Source organism: Drosophila mauritiana, chromosome 2L (genome assembly GCF_004382145.1).
Source record: "Drosophila mauritiana strain mau12 chromosome 2L, ASM438214v1, whole genome shotgun sequence".
NCBI classification, from domain to species: domain Eukaryota; kingdom Metazoa; phylum Arthropoda; class Insecta; order Diptera; family Drosophilidae; genus Drosophila; species Drosophila mauritiana.
In genome coordinates, this window is record NC_046667.1 from 6,497,842 (window position 1) to 6,519,597 (window position 21,756).

Below are 21,756 nucleotides of genomic sequence, written 5' to 3' on the forward strand. Positions count from 1 at the left end.
TATTTATCGAACTTAAATCTTGAAACCTATTAAATTCGCCCAAAAGCACCACATTTCCTCCCACTTAAACTCATTTATAGTTTCATTACAACTTTCATGTTTATTCAATAAATTTTTCGGTTTAGTAGTTTTTTTTTCTAATTTATAAACTTATATTATGTAAAATAGGTACTAAACTTGCCAATGTTAAACAAAATCATAGCTATTGACAAAAAAAAACAAATTTCTGATCGAAGAGTGTAAACAAATTATTCAATTGGTTTGCTGGTGAATTCAGTTGGCCAAAAAAACGGTGATCTAGTTTAAGGCAAACTTCTAGCGACCGGTAAGCACCAGAAATATCAACTATTTGTAAATTAAGTACAGTACATTTTTTAAGTAATTCCACTTAACTGAAGAAGATACGTTGAAACATTTTGGAAAATATTTGAAAAATTTGTTTGCTTTTGACTACTTAAATACGTACATAATATATAGATATATACACATATCCATATTGTTACACTTAAAGTATTAAACAATAAAATAGTAAACAAAAACAAAAATCGTTAACAAAGAGCAAAAAAAAATATATATATCGGAGCTCGGTGTAGCTTCGTCTAGACTCCCCATTTTCCAATAGAGAGTACACACGCGGTATTTACAAGATCTTCCATGAATCAAAGTATGTTTACATGTTATTAAATATATATGTATCTATATGTGTGTGTGTGTGTTGCATTTAAATTGTATCTATAACGTTTAGGTAGGTCCATTAAGGGCTGACATCTTGAAAAGTTGCATGGTTCCGGGAAGACATTGGTGTTGATGGGGATGGCTTGAGCAAGTTTACTTAGAGCAAAAGTGTTCGAATGTACACACCCTGTACTTAACTCATATGGTATGGTTTGGTTATAGATACACGTACAGTGAACGCTTTGGGCACTACGACAAATATCACATAATGAGATCAATTGGATTTATTTTGGGTACTTTTGTTTTCGTTTGCGCTTCATTTCCGTTGTTAAGTTTTGGGTTGTGAAATAAGTATGTACGATTATTAATTGCACAATGTCATTGAACTTAAGACTTTCTTCCGTTTCATTCCTGGCTGGTGGGCTAATTACATTACAAACAAAATTAGTGGCAATTCGTAAGCTGATTAAGTACCTAATTTAAGTATGCAGTTATTTTGAAAGTTTTTCCAATTCGTAATACTTCAGTTGAACCGATCTAGTTTGCACTTTAGATTTGAGTTGAGAAAGCGAGAAGAAATTAAAATAATGAATTGCACTATACATAGGTGTTAAGTAATCCTATGGCGGGAGGATCTCCCTTAATAAATTGTAACAATAGTGATTTTCGCATAGTAAATATTAACTTAAGTAACAATGTGTTTCCGGTGGCTGTATTCTGATTATGGTTAATTTTTCAGTAAGTATTCATTTGATTCGGTAAGTACAAATTTTTCATCCACACGATTTTCGCTCCCTATTCCTATGCAACTTTTCTAAGAGTCAGCTATTAATGGCACACTAAGCCAAATAGTGTTTCAATAGGTTTTTATGGTTTGAATATATGTGTGTACATTTAAAATGTTGTTTTTACATTTCACATTCATTAAAGTATATCCGCTTTTTGGGTCAGTACTCACTTCAGAAAAAGAGGACACAAAAACTAATGAACCACAAGTTCTTCATTTTGTACGCAATTTTCTTGAAGTGAATATTGAGCATTAGATTTGCATTTGTATGCCATAGGTGTAATTAAAATATATTTATATTTTCTTGTATTATAAAACTTAAAATGAATTTAACCAAAAATAAAACAAAGTTAGTAATAACTTGTGTACTTCATCATATTTTGAAGGGGGAGTTGGTACAGACCCCCATCTTTCATTATCATTATCATCCTTGACTTCCTAACCATTTTTCAAGGCGGGTGGGGTACAGTACGAAGGAGAGCCATGGGAATGCTGGGTGGGTGTTAGATTTAATCGTTTGAGTTGGGTGTTTTCACATTTCGCATCATTATTTGCTTTCCATTCAGTTACGAATTTCAATGTATTTACGCACCAAATATATCTAGTTGATCGTAGGCCCCTTTAAACTATATTTGAAGCTGTTTCCTCTTGGTCTTGCTGTTTATCCTCTGGCAGAACGCAGTCGGCCACCTCGCTGTGCATCACAATTTCAATGTCGCCCAGCTCGGTGACTGCCTCCGCCTTCAGCGCCACATCCTCTGCCCTCGACAGCTTCTGCAGCGTGTGGAGCGTTTCCTCGTTGATCGTGTGCTCCGGCGAAATGTTTTCCTTTAGCTGACGCTTAAGGCTGAGCGGGATGTACGCTGCATTGCACTCCGGCGGCGATGGCGACTCTGTGCTGCTGGAAGCGGACGTTCCCGTGCTCAACTCACTTTGCGGAGGTGCACTTGGCGCTGCCTGTTCACCGCTGTTGTTGAAAGAGATGTTCTGGCGAAAGACTTGCTTGCTAAAATCCCTCAGCTGTCTGGATGCTGTGTCCAGAAAGGACGAACTTCCCGTCTCCGTGCTGGAGGTCGTATTTTGGCTGGCGTTGGAAATGTTGCTGCCGGTCAGAGAGGCCCACGATGCAGGAGCTGTTTTCCGCGCAACCGAAAGGATTGGATTTGAATTGGTGGTGGTACTGGAGTCGCCTCCTACGACGCTTGTCGTTGTAGCGTCTGTGAAATCACAAATTACAGGAATTATTATCAAATTTAGCAATATGGGTCTTTAAATTCTTAATCCCCTTAATAACACTTATACAGGAGGTAAGCAGCTTTAAAATAATTGAATGCAAAGTATACCAAAGTTATTATTAAAATGGAACAATTATAGGGAATTCTTCAAATATTATTGTTCCTTTATGACTAGAGTTATCCCCTTCGTATATACATATAAATTACATAAAAAACAACTAACTCTGTGAGCTGTTTGTGATCGTGTTGGCGGCGGGCACGTGGCTTATTTGACTAGCCTTGGGTTCCGGCGAGGAGCCAATGTTGAATATTGTAAGCAGCTTGTCTACCGCCGACGGATTGGCTATCCATGATGTTTTCCGGGCACGCGTCTGTGGCGCATTGCTAACGGGCTCGGCAGGCGGCAGCAACTCTGGTTCACTTTTCAGAACAGGATTCGTATTGTTCGCCGCAGCAGCAGCAGAGAGAGCAACCACTCCGGCCGATTCCTTGGTCAACGTGATGTCATTATCGCCGAACACGGCCAGGGGACAGATCCTTTGTGGGACTTCTGGGCCAGAAGAGGCTACAGAGTCTGTAACGTCGGTGGAAGTTGAGGTGCTTCCATTGCTATTACTACTGCTCCCGCTGCTGCTGCTACTGCTACCGGGCGAAGTTGAGCTTGAATGACTTGAGGTGGGTGATATGGTCAGGTGCGGAGAAACCTTTTGCCCGGTTACCTCTACGGCTTTTGTACTTATGTGTGCGTCGGTGTTTTCGCTGGACTCTACAATGACCACACTGCTTACTGGCACGGCAGCAGCTGCTGCCTCCACAGCCTCGGACAGCAGGACCGCCTTCCTCGCCGATTTCAGCATAGGTGTGGGTGGTAGATCAATTGGTGGCGTATGTGGCGAAATCGGCGGCATCTGCCGGTTGGCCATCGGCACCTGGGGATCCTCGTAGATGCGAGACACGTGGAAGCGAGACCTGGGCGACACCGACAGCCGCTTGATCGTCTGCGTCGAGGAGGTAACAGATGCCATGGCGGGCAGAGAACTGGAGGTCGGCAGGGCTCCAACGGCATTGAGGCTGTTCTGACTGCCACTGGGCGATCCAATGGTGGGTATGGACATACAGCTGCTGGCCGAGCGTGGCGTGTGCGGGGGCGGATGCTGGGCCAGCGGCGAGATCAGTGGACTGGCCACTTCAGCCACTCGTGAAACGTGAAAGCGGCTGCGGTTCGGCGAGGACGACGGCGATATAGTGGGCGGACTTGGTCCCGGAGAGCGGAGACGGGGTCCACGCTTCACCTCCAACAGAGCAGTCGGTGTGGGCAGGGCGGTTGCTGCAGCGGTCGCGGTTGACGTTGCAGTCACCGTGCCAGTAGCCGCGTCTACAATCGGACGACTGTGGCAGGTCAACGAGATCTTCCGCGAGCCCAAGTAGTAACCGCCGCGACACCGTATGCCCGGAAGGCTGCCTCCCACATTGCTGCCGCCACCGACCATGTTCGCCGTCTTCTCCGCCAGCTCCTGGGCTTGCCGCTTCTCATTTCGCGAGCACAAGGAGCGAACGGTGCCCAGCACCCTTGTGTAATCCAAGTGCGCATCGCTGCCGATCTGAAATAAGAGAACAGAGGGATAGTAACCAATCAGTACGGGAATTTTCAATTCTATTCTCTAGCGGTTCCTTTTAATTTTAAGTCAAGCTGCTTCTGATTGAAGTAGTTAGTTGTGGCATTGCTCAGTTAACTCATGTATAACGTCGCAAGGAGTACGGGTTTATAACTGAGCAAGTGGACAACTGGTTTTTGTTATCAAAGCGAACGAATCTTAAATCTTAAATTAAACTAAAGTGAAAAGTTAGCTGGGGTTCAGGCTACGCCAACTACTAAAACCAGGTGGTCAGAGTGCGTTTCAGTTGTTAGCAATGTTATCGGATGCAAGCCAAGCGTGGTCAAAGGACTGCAGCAGTTGAGCACAGAGGGCAGTAGGCAGAGAATTGGAGGAGCAAATTGAGTGGGGGTTTACTTACGCTCTCCTGGGGCAAAGGCGATGGCGGTATAACATTTACTATCGGCACTATGGGCAACTTTAACGGAGATGAGAGAGGCAACAACAGTGACCACAAATGAGAACGATTTGATTAAAAATTCAAAATCAAAACTATCAACGCATTAAACGTCTATAACACAGCCATCCAAAACCAAGCACAATTGCATTATGTCATATGTTTATCTACGGCCAGCCGCAGCATTGTTTACTCTTGGCAAAATAATTATTTGTCTAGAAACTTTGAGTTTAACTTTAAATAATAAACATATTTCATTAAAATTCGATTACCAAGAGTAAAGAGCTAAGAATGTGGAAAATGGCAAACTCTTTTGTTGAGCACATATTCGTATAGATGCCAACCAAATTTAAGAAGAATGTAACTAGCGAATTTACGAACATTCATTTGCTTAACAAATGGTGTAGTTTGAATGAAATGGATAGGCAAATTCTACTCTTGGGTTTAATGGACAATTCCGGGGCCAGATAACTTACCGTCAGCCGTTTTGGCTCATCGTTAATGTCAATCTGCGTGACCGTCTTATTGGACTTGAGCACCTCGGCGATTATATTCAGACTTTCCACCTCTAGTTTATTGTCGCGGATGTCAATGCGCTGGAGCTTGCTGTTGCCACCAAAGGATAGGATGGAGGCCAGCGTCTCAATCCCCTTGGCGTTTAGATGGGCACTCTGTAGCCCCAAAGTGGTCAGAGTGGTGTTTTTCGTCAAACTGTCCTTTATGGTTGAAACGAACTCATTGGAGAGACAATTCTTGCCAATATTAAGCAGTTCCAGCGAAATGGTCTTCTGCAGCAATTCGGCCACTGCAGGTGCGCAGTCCTTGCTTAAATTATTATTCCACAGAGTAAGAGCCTTCAGTCCGCTAGGCGATCGGCTGGCCTCCAGTGTAGCCTCGGCCAACTGCCGGCGCGAAAGAGTGTCATTCTTAGTTAGTTTTTCCGCAAACTTGGGATCAGCGGAAGCGGTAGAGCTGACACTGTTGTTGCTGGCACCGCTACTCATGCCGTCGAGCGATGTCTCGCTGCACAGGCTGTCGGAGCTCTGCGATCGGTTGCGACTGGACTGATTGAGATACGCACAACTGGATTCGGTGCGTCTCAAGCCAAGGCTTGCTCCTCCCGGCGACGTGGACGGTGGTGGGGGCGTAGGCGCTGGACTGAGAGACGGATAGGAACTGGGGCTCAGTTCTTTATCCTTCAGGAGGCACTCCTCGGCAATGGTTACTTTTGGGGGCGGGAATGCATTTTCAAGTTTTTCTAGCGCTGGGACAACTGGCGTAGGTGTGAGCGTCGCTGCCTCCTGGGCTGCAAGAAGGCACTCGGTGGACTCCGTGGCAATGGTAGCCGTCTCTATGCCGCACATCTCCTTCGTCATTTCATCCAGTCGCGTGCTCTCCAGTAACACCGAAAGGCGGCTAAACTCGTCGGGCAGATGGCGACTTATGTCGCCTTCAGATGCGCTCTCGAACGCCGAGTCCGTGCTGTGCGTGTCTTCGAAGTCGTCACCAGCCTTGGCGTTTTTGTTTACATCAAGTGGGCGCGACCCGGCAGCCCCCGCCACAGCACTGCCATTGATACAGTCGCTTTCCTCGGCCGTGACTTCAAAAATAGCCGCTGGCGAGGAACCACTTGGAATGTTTTCGATATCCAGTTGCGGTGGTACGACTGAAAGGGTTGCTGATGCCCCTGCTCCCGATGGCAATTGAATTGTATTATTATTGGTATTGTTGTGGGAATTGTTAGCATTGTTATTATTATTGTTGTTTATGATGTTGTTCTGTACACAGGATTCATTGGGTTCAACGGTTTTAGCCTCTGTTGAGGGAGTAATATCTGAAAACGAGAATAAATTAGGCGCTGCTTGATTAAACTGTTCAAAGATAAAGTTATTCACCACATAAGTTGCGTTCGTTTTGAGAACATTGCTGTTGTTGGTGCGCTGGAGACAGCGGCTCCATGGTTGCACTTGCAGCAGCTACCGATTCTGACTCCATCGGGCTGGATGAGATCATGGCCGGAGCGGCTTCGCCTTCTGCTGGAGGCTGCTTGACGGCATTGGGTTCATAAATCTCGTTGCTCATTTCGCTGATGTCCTCGGAGCAGCAGGCTGCCAGGGTGTCGGTGGATATGTTTGAGGGCGCCTCTTCGCTGCTGCTTTCGCTATTCATGGAGAGCAGCTTGTCCAGCATCGACTGGCCGCTTCCGTTTTGGTTGCAGTTTCTGACAGTGCGAACAGTGTCCTCCGTGTTTTCGTCGTCGTTATCATTCTCCAAATCCACAAGGACACCTACCGCTGGATCAGTAGATGTCGCCTCCTCCGACGTTGTCTCTAAAATGGAGGCTTCGTGCGCAGGTAACTCACCATCGACGACGTCTTTCGTTTGATTGGTGCCCAAGCTGGTGGATGGGGGTATGGCTTCCGGGGGCTCCGTTTCCATAGGTGACACGCACTCGTCCACCTCAATGGCACGGGTGCGCTTCAAGGCACCCATTCGTCGCTCCAGCTCGGTGGACTGAAGAATTAGGGCTTGTACCAGGTACATGACACCCTCGTTCCTAATGTTGTTATTGCTAATGTCGATTAGCTCCAAGCTATGGTTGTAGCGCAGCATGTCTGCTATGTGCTGGGCATCTACACAGTCCAAGTCGTTGTAGCCCACCCACAGCTCCTTGAGCCTTTTGTTTTGATAGAGACCACGGCCTGCAAAGGACACTAAAATATAATAAATACAATTTCGGAAGTATTTAAATATTGATTACATCTTAGGTTTCTTTGCATTGGTCTATCTTATATCTTCATGATGATCTATTCCCAAGCGTAACCAACCCGACTAACTTACATAAATTGACGAGTGGAGCTCCCCTGAGGCCGCAGTGCTCCAGCTTTAATGTGTGCAGGTTGGATGAGCCGAGGGCCCGCCCAAGACTGTCGGCACCCAACTTTGTTATCTGATTGCTCTCGGCGTTGAGCAGGTGCAGCTCTTGGCTGCGCTCCACCATGTAAGCACACAGTTCCCAGCAGCGCTTCGTCATCTCCGCCTTGTTGTAGGAAATGTCCAGCTCATTGGCAGCTTCATAGTATTCGATCATCTGGAAGAGGGCCATCAAGCTGCTCTCGTCCAGCGTGCACTCGGAAAGATCGATGCATGTGTATTGTATCTGCAAGTTAATATGGGCGTTTTACTAATCAAAGTCCGAACCTGGATGTTCCATCTTACCCGTTTAAAAATCTCCTCGAGCGCTTCGCAATCGTTGGCGGTTAGTTCTTTCGCTTTAAGGGGAAGTAAAGGCTGCCGCACTTGGTTCAGATCCAGGGTCCTCAGGTGATCCACTACGCTCTCTAATGGCTGGGTGTTGTGCTTCTTACACGACTGCTGATACTGATCGACAATCTCGGAGCTGCTCTTCACGAGGTATACTGAAAGGATAAATCACTTGGTTAATATACAGATATCAGGCTTAGTCTATAGTATATATCGATCGAAAATCGACAAGTATTCGAGTCAGTTCTTCTGTTCTGGCCACTCAAGTGTCTCCACTTCAAAAGGCAACAAATATATTATATTTGGTCAAATATGACAGATAACTAAAACATGTGGCGCGTGCGGGTGCTTGCTTGGCTCCCTACCCCGAACATCATCACCCACTTCCAGCATCCATGGTGACATGATCATCGACAATTGCCGGCGTCGGCATCAAACACATTGAGCGACATAGACAAATTGTCCGTCTACACAAAGTAAAAAAAAAAATTAAATAGAATTGCGGCGGCAATTTCCAAACGATTTGCTTTTTTTCCAGCGGGGCTGGTTGACACGAAATCGTGAACTTGTAATTTGCAACTCATTTGCGTTGCGTCTTTCATTGGGGCAAACAAAAATTCAGAAACCGCATAGTCTGCTCTTTGATGACAGCTCATGGGCAACAACAGGAACTCTTATAAACAGCTTGTGATGTGATAAATATATAAATATACGGGTCGATGATGAACGATGCTCGTCGGAAATTTAATAATTAAATTTAGTACACATTCATATAGTCTGTTTTCCTGGGAACTTTCGGTTACTACTGCAAACTAATGCAAGAACATTGTGCCAAATGCCAAGTGCACCTTTCTTATAAATAGTTGGCAGCACACCTCCACCCAGACAAGCATAGGTTCTTATGAAAAACGTAAACAATTTAATCTATCATTGCATTATCGCGGCACATCGGTGTTAGAGGCAATTAAACGATTCGTTTTAGATCTGCCACAAACTCGGATGCCAACACACTGGCGGCGAGGAGAGATGCGAGATTTTGTCGCGAAATCTGTTCGCCGATTCCGAAAGATTTTCAATCTTGGCAGGCATTCAAAAGTGCTTCAGTTCTATTTCATCTATATAATAGTTCCTTCCGTCCACCTCCGCCAAACCGAGGCTGCCTTGAGACCCAACATCTGTTAAGTGATTCATTAGCGTTGAGTAGAATAATTCAAAATCTGAATTATTACCAATTCTCTCACGACCAAGCAGCAGACAATGTGACGACCAAGTTATGGTCTCTTTTCAATTTGTTGTGCATTTTTAACTATAAATAAGAATGATTCAAGCCAATCAAATTAGTATTGGACACTTGGCTTTATGGGTCAACGGTCAGCGGATGAGATACGAGGCATTATATAAACACAAGAAATATCAAATATATGCCATTTCCAAGAAGCATCAGTAAATCATAAACAAACTACCAAAGAAATAAACAAAAACATCGGTGTATATTAACTATACTTTAATAGCAAAATAAGCCTTTTGTTATTTATAGTGTTTTTCCTAACAAGTTTTATCTAGCATTCATTATAACCATTATATTCTTTGTCATTCCTTCAATCTTTTTCTTTTGATATGATATTTAGTTGTCTAAATTGTTTTTTTGATCTATTTTTGATTGTTACGTTGGCCAACCATCACAAAACTATAAACAAAAAACAAGCCTAGCCCACCTGAGAATTTTATGCAAAATTACCCAAATAAAGCTTATTTGTCATCATCAACCAAATTAGCCAAGTTATAGATACAAAGATAGATGGCGGCAATACAGGTAAATAAATAGAGCTCATTGGCCTTTGGAGGTGACAAATCCACGAATGATCGATACCCGGGGAATATGCGAATCCCTGGGCTTAGAGAATGTTTGTTTGTTGATTCGCGGGCTATCGATCGCATTGATAAATGAGTAAGTAACACAAACATTGTAGAATCGCGTGCCGCCGTCTGACTGCGTTTATTAAATGCCTTTTCAATATTTTATTATTCCATCGATTTTTGTGCCTTGTGCGCCGCCTGCTGCTGCTGCTGACGTTGGCGATTCTCACAAAAGTCACATCAGAAGTGAAAAAGTGGAATGTACGAATAGAGAAAAGCTATAGTAAGTAAAGCGAGAAGCTCTGGCAGGAGAACCGGAAAAATTGTCCAATTAAATGGCTGTTAATTTAGTGCTAAACATTTACAATGTCGGAATCTTGTTCTCGCCGCTCTGTCATTAAGTTTACGACTGCATTTTGGTTTACTGCAAGTTGGTCACAAATAATAGAACAATAAATAGAAGTCGGCAAGTTACGAAATTTGAAAAAACCCAATTTAGGTTGAAAAAACTTGGAGAACAAACTGGTTTTAATATTTACTACTTTAGTTACCATTCTATTTTATTCATTTAAGGCACAAAAGGCAAACACATGACCTTAATTAGTGGATTATAAAATATATATATTGAAGTTTCGGAGCCTGTTGAATTCGGGAATCGTCGAATTGGCTTGTAATTCCAGTCAACCTGCTTTTTTTTTTTGACAATGCCTCATTCTTATCTGATTATTGATATCAAGCACTGCCGTTGACTTGAATTGACAAATTGACTGCCATGACCGACGCTCGTTTGTCATTATCGGCCAGCAATTCTCAGCCAAAAGCAGACGAAGGGGTTTTTCTTCGTTTTTTGTTTTTTAAGAAGATAAGCGTCTCAATAGCTCTGGGCAGAAAAGTAAATTAAATAAATAAACCGCCCAAAATCAGCCATAAACACGCACCGAAATTGTAAACAAGCGTGCGGAGTGCCGAAGGCGAGTTTTGTTTTTGGCTAAATGCAAACATTTGCGTTATTTGCGAAAAAGCTTACTCATATCTACTTGTTCTTAATTTTCTTCGTACCCTTTTGCTTTCGATTCGCATAAATTAATTACATCGCCAATGTGCACTAATCGAGCTCGTGACATTTTGCACAGCAATTGATATTCTAGTTATTATCTTTCGTGCCATTTCATTGACCGCTTGCATGTGAGCGTGAGTTTTGGCTCAAATGAAAATTCGAAACCGAATACAACGAAGTCCGTGCTCACGGACTTTGTGTTGAATGTATTTAAGAAACAAGCCAAGTACTTGCTGAAATAATTAGCATAAATTTAAGTTTTAAGGCCTATCAAGTTGAAAAAAACAAGATACATAGGTTTAACATCAAAACATATAAAGGAAACTGAAAAAATTCCCAACAATGGGAATTTTAATTCATTTTAATGAGCATTTTTTCGAATATTTTTATATTTAAGTAACTGACCACATATTATGTGGAGAGATGCGTTCGTCACACGATTCTTTTCTCGTAAGCCTGGAAAGTGATTTACTTAACAATAAGTAAATATCTATTAGAAGGTGCATTTTCTATGAATCTCCGCTTTAATAAGTATCCTCTTTGCGACCAAGTTATGTTTGTGTGGCCTAGTTTGCGCCTCGAATCGAGGTTATTTACTGGGAACGGACCTTTCAGTGATAAACGAACCCGGAAAGTGGATGGAATTTCTATTTACACAATTGTACCCTGTGTGGCGGCTGGCACTTTCATTCTTTGCAGCCAGAATGCCCGACGTCTGTCATAATGTCGTTTTCCTGGGGCTTCTCGTTGTGTTTTTGGCGCTTTTGTTTTAGCGACAACGATGACATCACACACTAAGTAGTGTTACATACATTTACATATGTACACACAGACACTCCGACGAGACGAATGGGGAGCACAAAGTGGAGACCACGATTGGCGTCCAAGGCAAACTTAAAACGGAGCAGAAGAGAGCAAAGCAAACAACAGAAGCAGAAACAGAAACAGAGGCAAAGACAAAAAGAAAAGCAATGCCGGGCAAAAGAAACGGCGAACAAATAATAAAATAATAATAAAACATGTGAGGAGCGCGAAGCGAACTGGAGAGCAAAAGCAATAAAAAAGAAACAACGAAAAACGAACTCAACCGTATCTTATCAGCAATTTCTGTTATCGCTGACGTGAAAATAACAAATAACAAAAGCAAAGGAAACTCAAAAGCAGCAATAGCAAACACAAAAATTGTTCACCGCCGGGAATTGAAAACAAATTAAAAACTTTTAAAAACAAAGCAATTTGCGATTTAGCAAATTTAGCATTTCACGCCGTTGAAGAATGTTTATACGTAGTTTATTGTATGGGCATAAACTGAGGAAGCTTGTCTTTTATCATTTGTATAGCTGATATATGTTTATTATAAATAATAAATAATGGAACTATGCTTCTAAAAAAATACTTCTCTTTTTAACAATAGATTAGGCATAGAAAACTCGTACATCATATAAAACTAGAGATGTATCTATGTATCTTTGCAGGCAAGAAACCTGTTGCGCTGTCACGTTAATTAGTTTGTTTTATTAATCTCTTAATCAGCACCCCACTGTTTCATTTCCCAAATGGAATATGCATTTTTCTTGTGCTTAGCAACAGAACTATTTCACTTCGCTCGTGTAGCAACTAGTTTGTAGAACGCATCTGTCGGATGCAGCGCTTTTCTCTGTTCACTTTGCGCAGCTGGTAAAGAAATATTTTTGCGCATTTCGCCGACTTGGCAGCCACTTGAAATTAGCTGACAGATCTCTCGGATCCTTTTCGCACCCGCAGCACAATGGGAAACAAATCTACTGCTGTTTAATTGAATGAAATTCACAGGAAGTGAAGCGAATGTATCTCGAATCGAGTCGAATTTGACTTCCGTGTTTGACCGAGTTTTATCGCCTACGATAAGATCGAAAGCACGGAATCCCAGTGGGTCTACAGAATGACAAATTGTCAACTGAACAGTGAGCAAATACTGCAAACCCGGAAGAAATCTAACTGCAATTACCCGGAAAGCCCATTCTAATGATGTAGAGGCGCAACCAGGTGTTTCTATATACAGAAACAGATAAATTGGAATTTTGTTCTTACCAACAATATGGAACTTTAGCTCAATCGTTCAGCTTCTTAGTAAGCACTTTAGCGAGCTAAGAATTTCGCCACTCTACTTTAAATATGATCCGCATGGGTCATCAAAATATTTCTATACCTATGCCATATCACTACCCCAAAAATTAAATTAAAAATTTAATTGTCATGGCAAAACTCACCTTGCTTCCAAGGATTGGCCGGCTCCAGGTAGCCGGTGACCAGTTGGTTATCCGGAAACGAGACGCGTCGCGCAATGGACGAGGTGAGCGAGCTGTCCGATGATTTTCGCTGCAGGAGGCTGGGCGCCGTCGACAGGATGATGCCCCTGGGGGGCAGGCCCAGGGGTCCACTGCCTCCTCCGCCAGCGACAGTGCCACTGACACCACCTGCAACACCTCCTGATCCCGAACTGACGAAATCCGGGCAGATGGTCGAGCTGGGATTGGAGGCCAGCGAATCGGTGCGCCACACGGCCGTCTGCTTGGCATCGTGGTATATCTTGATCTTGTGTCGTTGCTGCGTTCGCATCTGAGCATCGAATGCGGTCGCTTCAGTAGCTGCAGCAGCAGCAGCAGCCGCATCAACGATCGGTGCAGCAGTCGCATCAGCTGTTTGTGCTAATTTCGTTCGCTCTGCCACAGCTGCTGCTGTTGTTGTTGCTGTTGTTTGACCCTCAGCTGTTGCACTTGTTTCCCCTACGCCAGCTGATGTCTGTGCTGCTGCAGCAGATGTTGTTGCAAGGTGCGTGGCAATTGTTGGCTCCGTTCCATTGCCTTCTGTTGTTGCTGCTGCTGCAGTTGTTGTTGTGATTGGGGTAGCTGTTGCTGCTGTTGTTGTTGTGTTTGGCTCTGCAATGTCGCGATTGTTGTGCAGCATTGTTGCAAAGCGTTTTCAGTTGCCGCTGTCGTTTTCAAGTTTGTCGCTTTTCAAGTTTGCAGAATATCTCGAACTTGTAGTTATTTTTCTTATTTTTTTTTGTTTGGTTTTGTTTTGTTTTACATTTAAATACACTTTATATACACACAAACACGATTTGGTATCGTATTTTATTCGTATTTTGTTGTTACTTTTGTTGTTTGTGCTTCAAACGTGCGCTTCCCGTTTACATTTTCGAATGCTTTAATGTATTATTATTTTTTATTTCAACACTACAAATTGAATATCAAAAGCAAATTAATTTCAAAGCGATTTGTATGCCGCTCGCCTACAGTTTAAAAGGCGATAAAGTAATGTTCGAATTTGTCAAACGCATCGAGTAATCAGCAGGGGCCAGTTTTACAAAACACAAAAAATTTTCCGCTCAAAAATTTCCGCCGTTTCGAACGCACAGTGGGCCCAGCGACTGTTGGTCCAAAATTGTACACCATTCGTAACTGGTTCACTTTTCTCACTTCTCACTTTTTTAATTTGATTTACAGTTAAGCCCTGTTTAATCTAACACAGTCTTATTAATTATCTGTAATCTCTGTCTTTAACCCTTGCAACTAATTTCTTTTTCACCCCACTGTGCGATGTTAACAAAAGAAAATGGAATATTAAAACAAGAGACAAAAAGCGCAGAGCACACGCACACTACCAAACACTAAGCAAGAGAGCAAAAGAGAATGGTATAAAAAACATTACCTAATTGTTATTGTTTTTGTTTGCGTTTGCATTGCCAGAGAAGCAAAAGAGAGAGCCAGAGCGAGAGGGAAAATCGAGAAAAGCCAGTCGCAGATTGTTTGCGATTGTTGTTTGTTATCGCTGTTCCCCTCTGCACTTTTCGCATTTTTGTTTACGCGCCTCTGCAAGTGTGGGTGTGTGTGTGCGGCTGTACTGCGTGCAAGTGTGAGTGTGTGTTTTTGTGGGAATAACACGCGCCCTGTTGCATGCAAAACTCAAATTAAAAGGCAAATTGCAATTGGTAATTACACAGGCAGTCGAAAGGGACAAACAATTGCACGCTCTTGCTGCTCACTTTTCCTCGAATTTTGTTTTAGAATAAATACACAAATTACGTCACGCATGTCGGAGGACTACTGAGTTGTTATTGTTGTTTGCGAAGTTTTTCTTTGATTTCCGTGTTTCTTTTGCTATTCACTTTTATCAGTTTCGGCCAAGTTATTTGTATATGGTTTTACGCACCGTGGCTTTGGCGCACTTTGTTTTCACGCACCCAAATCTCTTCTTTTTTTTTTGTTATACAACTTTTGGCGAAGGATTTTTCTTTGTGCAGCCAATCAGTTTAAGTGGCGTTTTATCGGGCATTAACCGAACCGTGCTCCATTCAGCATATCGTTCAGCTATCGACCATTAGGCATCCGCGACCCAACAACAACCGATCACAAAGACGTTGAAAATGCGAAAGATAGAAATAGAAACTGAGTTGCGCATTTTCATGCTGTGTCCAACGGCCGGTGTTGCCAGACTGTCCGCACGCGAGTTTGTGATAAAGGACTGTTTATGCTGAGTTAGAATTCATCAATTTCATGAAATTACGAATTACGATCTAATTACGTTTACACCAATAATTTCAAATTGAGCATATTCTGAAGTCTTTTTTAAAATTTTCCAATAAGTGAGAATAATTGATTAATATAATTATTTACATTGATTGAATTAAAACTGAGCTAAAATATTAGTTTTCGTTTTTTACAAAGTTTTCGAACTATCCCGTGGCGACGTGTAAACCATTTTAAACTCTGCCGACGGTCTGGCAACCCGTCCACGTGTGCTCTTTTCACGCACCTTCTCGCTCACACTCCCTTAAATCGCAAGCAACATACAACATCAAAACAATAAGTTTCTGTACACATGCTCCTGGGTTTTCACTTAAATTCGCATCTTAATTGCAAACCGCACAAGTTATTGGTCTTAATTGCAAGTTTCAGGCTAGATTATCGGTCATATCACACAAAGTTATCCGCTGCTCTCTTAATCGCTCTCTGTATTCCACAATATGATGTCAGAGGAAACCTTTTTCCATACACCTCGTAAGGTAATAATAAATTGGAATCCAATACGCTAGCTTTCACTGAGCACTTTGTTGGACCCCGGCGACGTTTTTCTAAAAAGCTAGCCCAAATTTTGCGCGTTACATTTTCGGGTGAAGTGCATACAAGAAAAAAAAAACAAACTTCAATTTTCAAGGTCACTGCTGAAGTTTTCCAGACACACATGCACATAGTCCTGTCATTTGCCACCCACCGCAGCACTCAGGGCGTTCCGAAACCAAGCATTAGGATTATTCAAAGTGAAGAGGCTTACTTCGCACTCAAATTTAGTTACTGGGTTTACAAAATTTCCTCCGATGGAGCCGCGAAACTGGCGAAACAATTGACAAGCTCTGGCCAGTGTTACCAACTGCTCCAACTTCTCTATACCTGAGTTTTTTCAGACAACGCCATCTTCCGCGCATAATATACTGTATTCGCACTGAGTCGAGAAAGATAACAGATGCAGTGAACTAGAATTCAGATAACGTTAATAGAATGTATTTAAAAATTTAAATTTGAAAGGCTATTAAATACATCAATAAGATTTGATAATAAATCATACCTGTGGAATAGTTGACAGACCCGAAATGCCCCTTCCCTATTTCGGTATTTTTTTTTTAAGGCCACACGGTATTCCTTGGCGCACCCAGTACGGTCACACAAATGAAAAGCCAACTCAGCTGAAAGTGAACCCATTTTTATACACAAAAAATTAGTAGCTGCAGCGTAATAAGTTGATTTCACCCGATCACTGCGCCCCGAAAACAATGCAAAATGCGGCTGACCAACGAGAAAGCAACAATGCAGCCCCAGCTGAGTAATTTGGCCCTGTTCCTGGGCCTGTTGATCTGCTGTCTTCCAACTTTGACGTGGGCTGCGACTCTCTCCGACAAGCGACTGTGCGCCGACCCGAAATGTGAACGTAAGTTGTAATCTAGGGCCAGACAAGTCAGCCTTGGACCGTGCCGGAGGTCCATGTCTCTTGAAATTGCATAATTAATTCGGCGTTCGGCTGGTTTATGCTTACAGAAATCATCTCGACGGGAATTGCCAAAATCAGCTATGCCACCGGTGGTGAGGGGCTGATATCCTTCAAAATCAACTCTCCCATCCGCGTCCTGTCCAAGAGCGCCGGTTCCAATATGCAACTGTGGGGTGTGGACATCAATGGGCGGCGCGGCTATGCCAATAAGGACTTCATCATGGAAAAGAAGATCCTGGTCCGGGATAAGGACCTATTGTACGAGGTGCCAGTGGTCGGACCTGGTAGTCCAGTGCAGTCAGCGGAGACACCAGTTCAGACCGTGGAGACGCCAGTAAAACCCGTGGAGACACCAGTTCAGAGCGTGGAGACGACAGTGCAGCCTGTTCTTAACGCCTCTGAGTCAACCGATGACCTGGCAACAACTACAACGTCACCACTTGAGATAGCCGTTGATTCAATAGTGGTTGAGCACGACAAGCTGCAGGATCAGCAGGTTCCTGATCCTACTGCGGCTTCCAAGGCCCAAGTGCAGGTTATAGAAGGAACTGAGCTTCCCCTGGAGGCCATTGCAGCTACAACGGAAGGTAGCATTGTTCCAGAGACGGCAGCAGACCCCCAAGAAGCAACGAAATCGGACTCGACAGTTGTTGACACTAAAGAGCCACAGGCATTTAATTCTGAGCCCAATAAATTGCAGGAAGAGCCAAAAGCACAGCAACCTGGCAAAGAAGCTGAGAAACCTCCCACACTGCCTCAGGCCATCAACGCTGAACTGGAAGACGCTGACGATTTCGATTACGGGGATGACGAGACAGATGACGACTCCGAACAAGGTAGTCTAGATAACGAATCGATCGAAGAGATAGCAAACGATAACAAATCAATTAACGACTCGATTGACCTGAAACCGCTTACGGTCGAGCAACTAAACACAACTGATAAATTGGAGGATGTAAAGGATGAGACTAAAGAGAAGCAGGCAGAATTGGAGGTCTCCAAGAAGGAAGAGACCTTAAATGTGACGGCACTAGAAGAGCCAATTGATCAGAAGGAATTTCCCAAGCAGGTACTGGATGCAGTCGTGGAATTAAAGTCGTCAGATCCTCTGCCAGTTGAGGAGGTTACCGAAAAGGTGGCTGAGCCAACACAAACGATTGTCGAAGATAAAATTAATGAAGAAATAGTTCCGGTTTCAGCTGAAATCCAAGCAGAGCCTGCAAAAGATAACGCTACCGAACCTATTGTTGCTCAATCTGATGAGGAAATAAAAGCGCCATCTGAGTCCGTAATCAGCTCAACCGCTCCCGCTCCTGTCGTTGAAGAGGCACCACTGAAAACAGAACCTGTTGGACTGCCGCCCCTCTTCGAAAAGAAGAACTTTGAGAATCCCAATGATTACTACAAGCAATTGCAGGAGGAACAGGAAAAACAGAGACTAGTTGCAGATGCGGAGCAGAAAAAGCGTTTACAAGAGGAAGCGGAGCAGCAGAAGAGGTTGAAAGAGGAAGCTGAGCTAAATAAAAGGACACTCGAAGCCGAGAAACAGAAAAGGTTACATGAAGAATCAGAGCAGCTGCAGCGCTCAAGTGAGGAAGCGGAGCCACAACTGAGCGTTCAGGAAGCCAGCATGCAGCAGCTTAATGACTCTGTGGATGCGCAGTCCAACGAAATCGTTGATAACAACAATAAACAGCAGCCAGAGCAATATCAGCAGCACCATCATCATACAGAAAGTGCCTTTAATTACCCATCGACTGCATCACATACAACTCCAACGCCTGACGCCGAATCACCGTACGCAGCAGTCCAGGAGGAGACCACAGAAGCATCACAAACGGATAACCGTCGTGAGGGAGTTGGTTACGTGGAGCCAGTAGCTCTGCCCGCGACGGCTAGCCCCGTGTCGGAAGTACCCATCAAGGAGGACGCACCAGGCTTTGGTCTCTTTGCCACGATTGTTGACACCGTAAACAATTTCATCGGAAAGGATCCTCAAAGTGCTCCAGCAGATAGCAGCGATGAACTGCACAGAATCCTCTATCCAGGAAGGCCTGAGGTGCCATCTTCTCAAAGGAAGGCGGAAGGTGATCATTACTTAATCATTATTACATACATACTAAACCTTTTTTTTTTAAATATTCCAGACTCTGCTCCTGCCGATGTGGATGGATATTGTGCCCGGTTTCAAGCCCAAGATGAGCACTGCCATCGCTCTATATCTCTTGATAATTTTGTTGAAATAATGGCCGGCAAGCTGGTTGACCACAGCCAACTTTTACTTTGCGTAGTTATCGCCGCGATTTCTTCCTTGTTCTTCATGTTTGCATACTACTGCTTCTGCAATAGTAGTCAGGAGGGAGCGCTTCTTTCGAAGCTGAATCATTTGGAGCGCAGTCTGTTGGCCTCCCACAAGGAGAACCTGATCATCAAGCACGACCTGATGACAACGCGAACAAAGTTGGCCAGCATTGAGGACAATTCCTTTGGCTCCAACGACATGGTGGCCGATCTCAAGAAGCAACTTGAATCTGAGCTGTACGAGAAGGCCAAGCTGCAGGAGCAGGTTGGCTCATTAGAAAGGGTAGGTCCACGCCATTTAATCAAATAAACGCGTACTTAACAAATCACTCTTTACAAGGATCTGGATAACGCGGCTGAGGCTGGCCTGGAGCTCAACAAGATGCTGTCCGAAGTTCTGAACAGTCAGAATGGCGATGAGGCTTTCATGAGCACCGTCGACGAACTGCAGCGACAGCTTAATGACCAAGAAAGTGAGTAACCGTTGATTAATACTAATATTACTATGATTGTTTGATGGCTACTTATTTAAGCATTTAGTATCCAAAGCCGTTTTCTGTTTAATAACTCCATAACTTTTGCAGAGATCATTATCGAAATCAACAACAGTCTGGCCGAGAAAAGTAGGGAGAACAGCGAACTGCAGTATACGTTTACGGAGGCCACGACTCGGCTCAACAGCGAGCTGAAGACGCTACAAGAGGACAACTACGAGTTGGAGATGGAGAAGTCTAAGCTGCAAACTCGTCTTCAGGAAATTCAGGCTGAAACGGAAACGGAGTTGGCAAAGGCACTGGAAGCCAGAAATTACGAAATGCAAAAGCTGCAGAATCAGATTGTTGAGCTGACTGCCAAGTGGGAGCGCGAACATGGCGATCTGCAGACCAGTCTAGCAAAGATCGAAGCTCTCGAAGATTGCCTGAAGGCTGTCAGAAAGGATGCGAACCTCAATGTCCAAGAGCTGATCACCTCGGCCAAGACACGCGGTGAACTCAACGCGGTCCATAAGAAGCTGGTCGAGTTGCAGTCGAAGGTGGAGCAAGAAGCGGCCCACAAGCAACGTCTGGAGAGCCAGCTGCAGCAGTCAAGTCAAGATGTGGAGCAGCTGAAGCAGGACTTCAACCAATCAGAGCGCGATAAGCTAGAAGCCCAGACGCGTCTTGAAGTCTTATCTGGCTACTTCAGGGAGAAGGAGAACGAACTTAAGAAGTAGTTTACCAAGAATCACATTTGAGGATAGTCTTCAACTCTTAATTATCATTTCAGAGAACTTAGTCTGCAGGAGACCAAGTGGCTGCAGCACCAGGGAGAAAATGCCAGCACAGTGGAGACCCAGACGCTGATGAAGAACGAAATCCAAACTCTGAAGTAAGTCAGAATCGCGCATTATCGTATTCAAGAAATGTAAAAATCCATTTCCCCTTAGATCTCAGAATGACGAGCTGCGTGCCGAGATCGAGGCCCAGATAGCCTCGCACAAAGCTCAGATGGGCACGCTGGAGAACCGCGCTCATGAGTCCTGGCTGGCGGCGCGCCAGTCGGAGCGCCGATGCGAAGAAGCGTTGGCCGAAGCCGCCAGCCTGAGGCGCAAGCTGACCACAATGGCCAGCGGCGGAGTAGGAGTAGGCGGAGATCAAGGCGTCATGGAGGCCATCGCCGCCAACGGAACTTCCGTGCTGGGGGCGGAACTGAAAACGGCACCATCGCCGCTTCCCTTGCCGGGTTCACCACTGCTGAACATGCCAAATCCACTGCCATTCCTGGCGGCACCCTTCTCACCGTTCATGGGTCTGCCGCCGCCATTCCTGCCGCCAGCTGCAGCGGGAGGGGCACGTCCTCCGCCCCTGGGACGCATGCGCTCTCCGCCGCCCTCGAGTCGCGGCGATCGGGATCGAGAGCGATACTCGGACTACAGCGACTACGACGATTACGACGACGATGAGGAGGACGACCGGGGCATGGACCGTCGTCGAAGGCACAGCGGCAGCTGGGGTCGCCGGCATCGCGGCTCCTACAGCCACTCGCCGCGCACATATCGCTCGCTATCACCGTCGGACAGTCGGTACAACTACAACGACACGGAGACTGACTTCAGTCCGCCCCCAAGTCCGCCGCCCGTTCCGTCGGGACGCAGTGCGACATCGCGACCCTACAGCGAGGTATGAGGAGCAGGGTGTGCCCGTGCAACCAAGTCCTACCAAGTATATTAGACTCAAAAAACTAGTTCAAATATATTTATTAATCAACGATTATCGAACGGTGGGATCGGGGCGGGTCGGGACGGCCTCTCAAACCGATTCCCCAAAACAGGGATCTCAGGAGAGTTCGTGAACAACTAAGAAAACTCCTGTCTCAGCGGTGAATGATATCCAAGAAAAGAAAATTGAAACAAATTAAACGCAATGACAAACACCAATCCAATGTGAGCTGTTTTTAATGTGGAATTGACAAATATTCATTTTCTCTGAACAAACTATTTTAAATAATCTGAATGGCATATT

General features: G+C 44.4%; 2 protein-coding genes across 9 annotated transcripts; one reads left to right on the forward strand and one right to left on the reverse strand.

Moving 5' to 3' along the window:
* Nucleotides 1-80: 80 nt before the first annotated feature.
* On the reverse strand, nt 81-16,346 carry LOC117150513 (mucin-19). 8 transcript variants are annotated; one of them, XM_033317425.1, is made up of 10 exons: nt 16,244-16,345; nt 13,177-14,145; nt 7,969-8,168; nt 7,591-7,909; nt 6,645-7,463; nt 5,226-6,583; nt 4,714-4,770; nt 2,921-4,298; nt 2,055-2,679; nt 81-1,954 (listed from the first exon to the last, which is right to left on the reverse strand). In XM_033317425.1, exons 2-9 carry the CDS (start codon nt 13,871-13,873, stop codon nt 2,084-2,086), a joined length of 5,424 nt encoding a protein of 1,807 aa, XP_033173316.1. In that variant the 5' UTR covers nt 13,874-14,145; nt 16,244-16,345; the 3' UTR covers nt 81-1,954; nt 2,055-2,083. The 8 variants fall into 8 exon arrangements, with proteins under 8 accessions (XP_033173316.1, XP_033173313.1, XP_033173317.1 ...); XM_033317422.1 differs by having other exon boundaries at nt 81-2,679; XM_033317426.1 differs by having other exon boundaries at nt 81-2,679; nt 6,645-7,451; nt 16,244-16,344.
* A 272-nt stretch (nt 16,347-16,618) lies between these two features.
* Nucleotides 16,619-21,676, forward strand: LOC117150515 (transport and Golgi organization protein 1). Its single transcript, XM_033317431.1, has 7 exons — nt 16,619-16,894; nt 17,002-19,041; nt 19,102-19,538; nt 19,596-19,728; nt 19,840-20,464; nt 20,522-20,623; nt 20,682-21,676. Exons 1-7 carry the CDS (start codon nt 16,747-16,749, stop codon nt 21,418-21,420), a joined length of 4,224 nt encoding a protein of 1,407 aa, XP_033173322.1. The 5' UTR covers nt 16,619-16,746; the 3' UTR covers nt 21,421-21,676.
* Nucleotides 21,677-21,756: the final 80 nt, after the last annotated feature.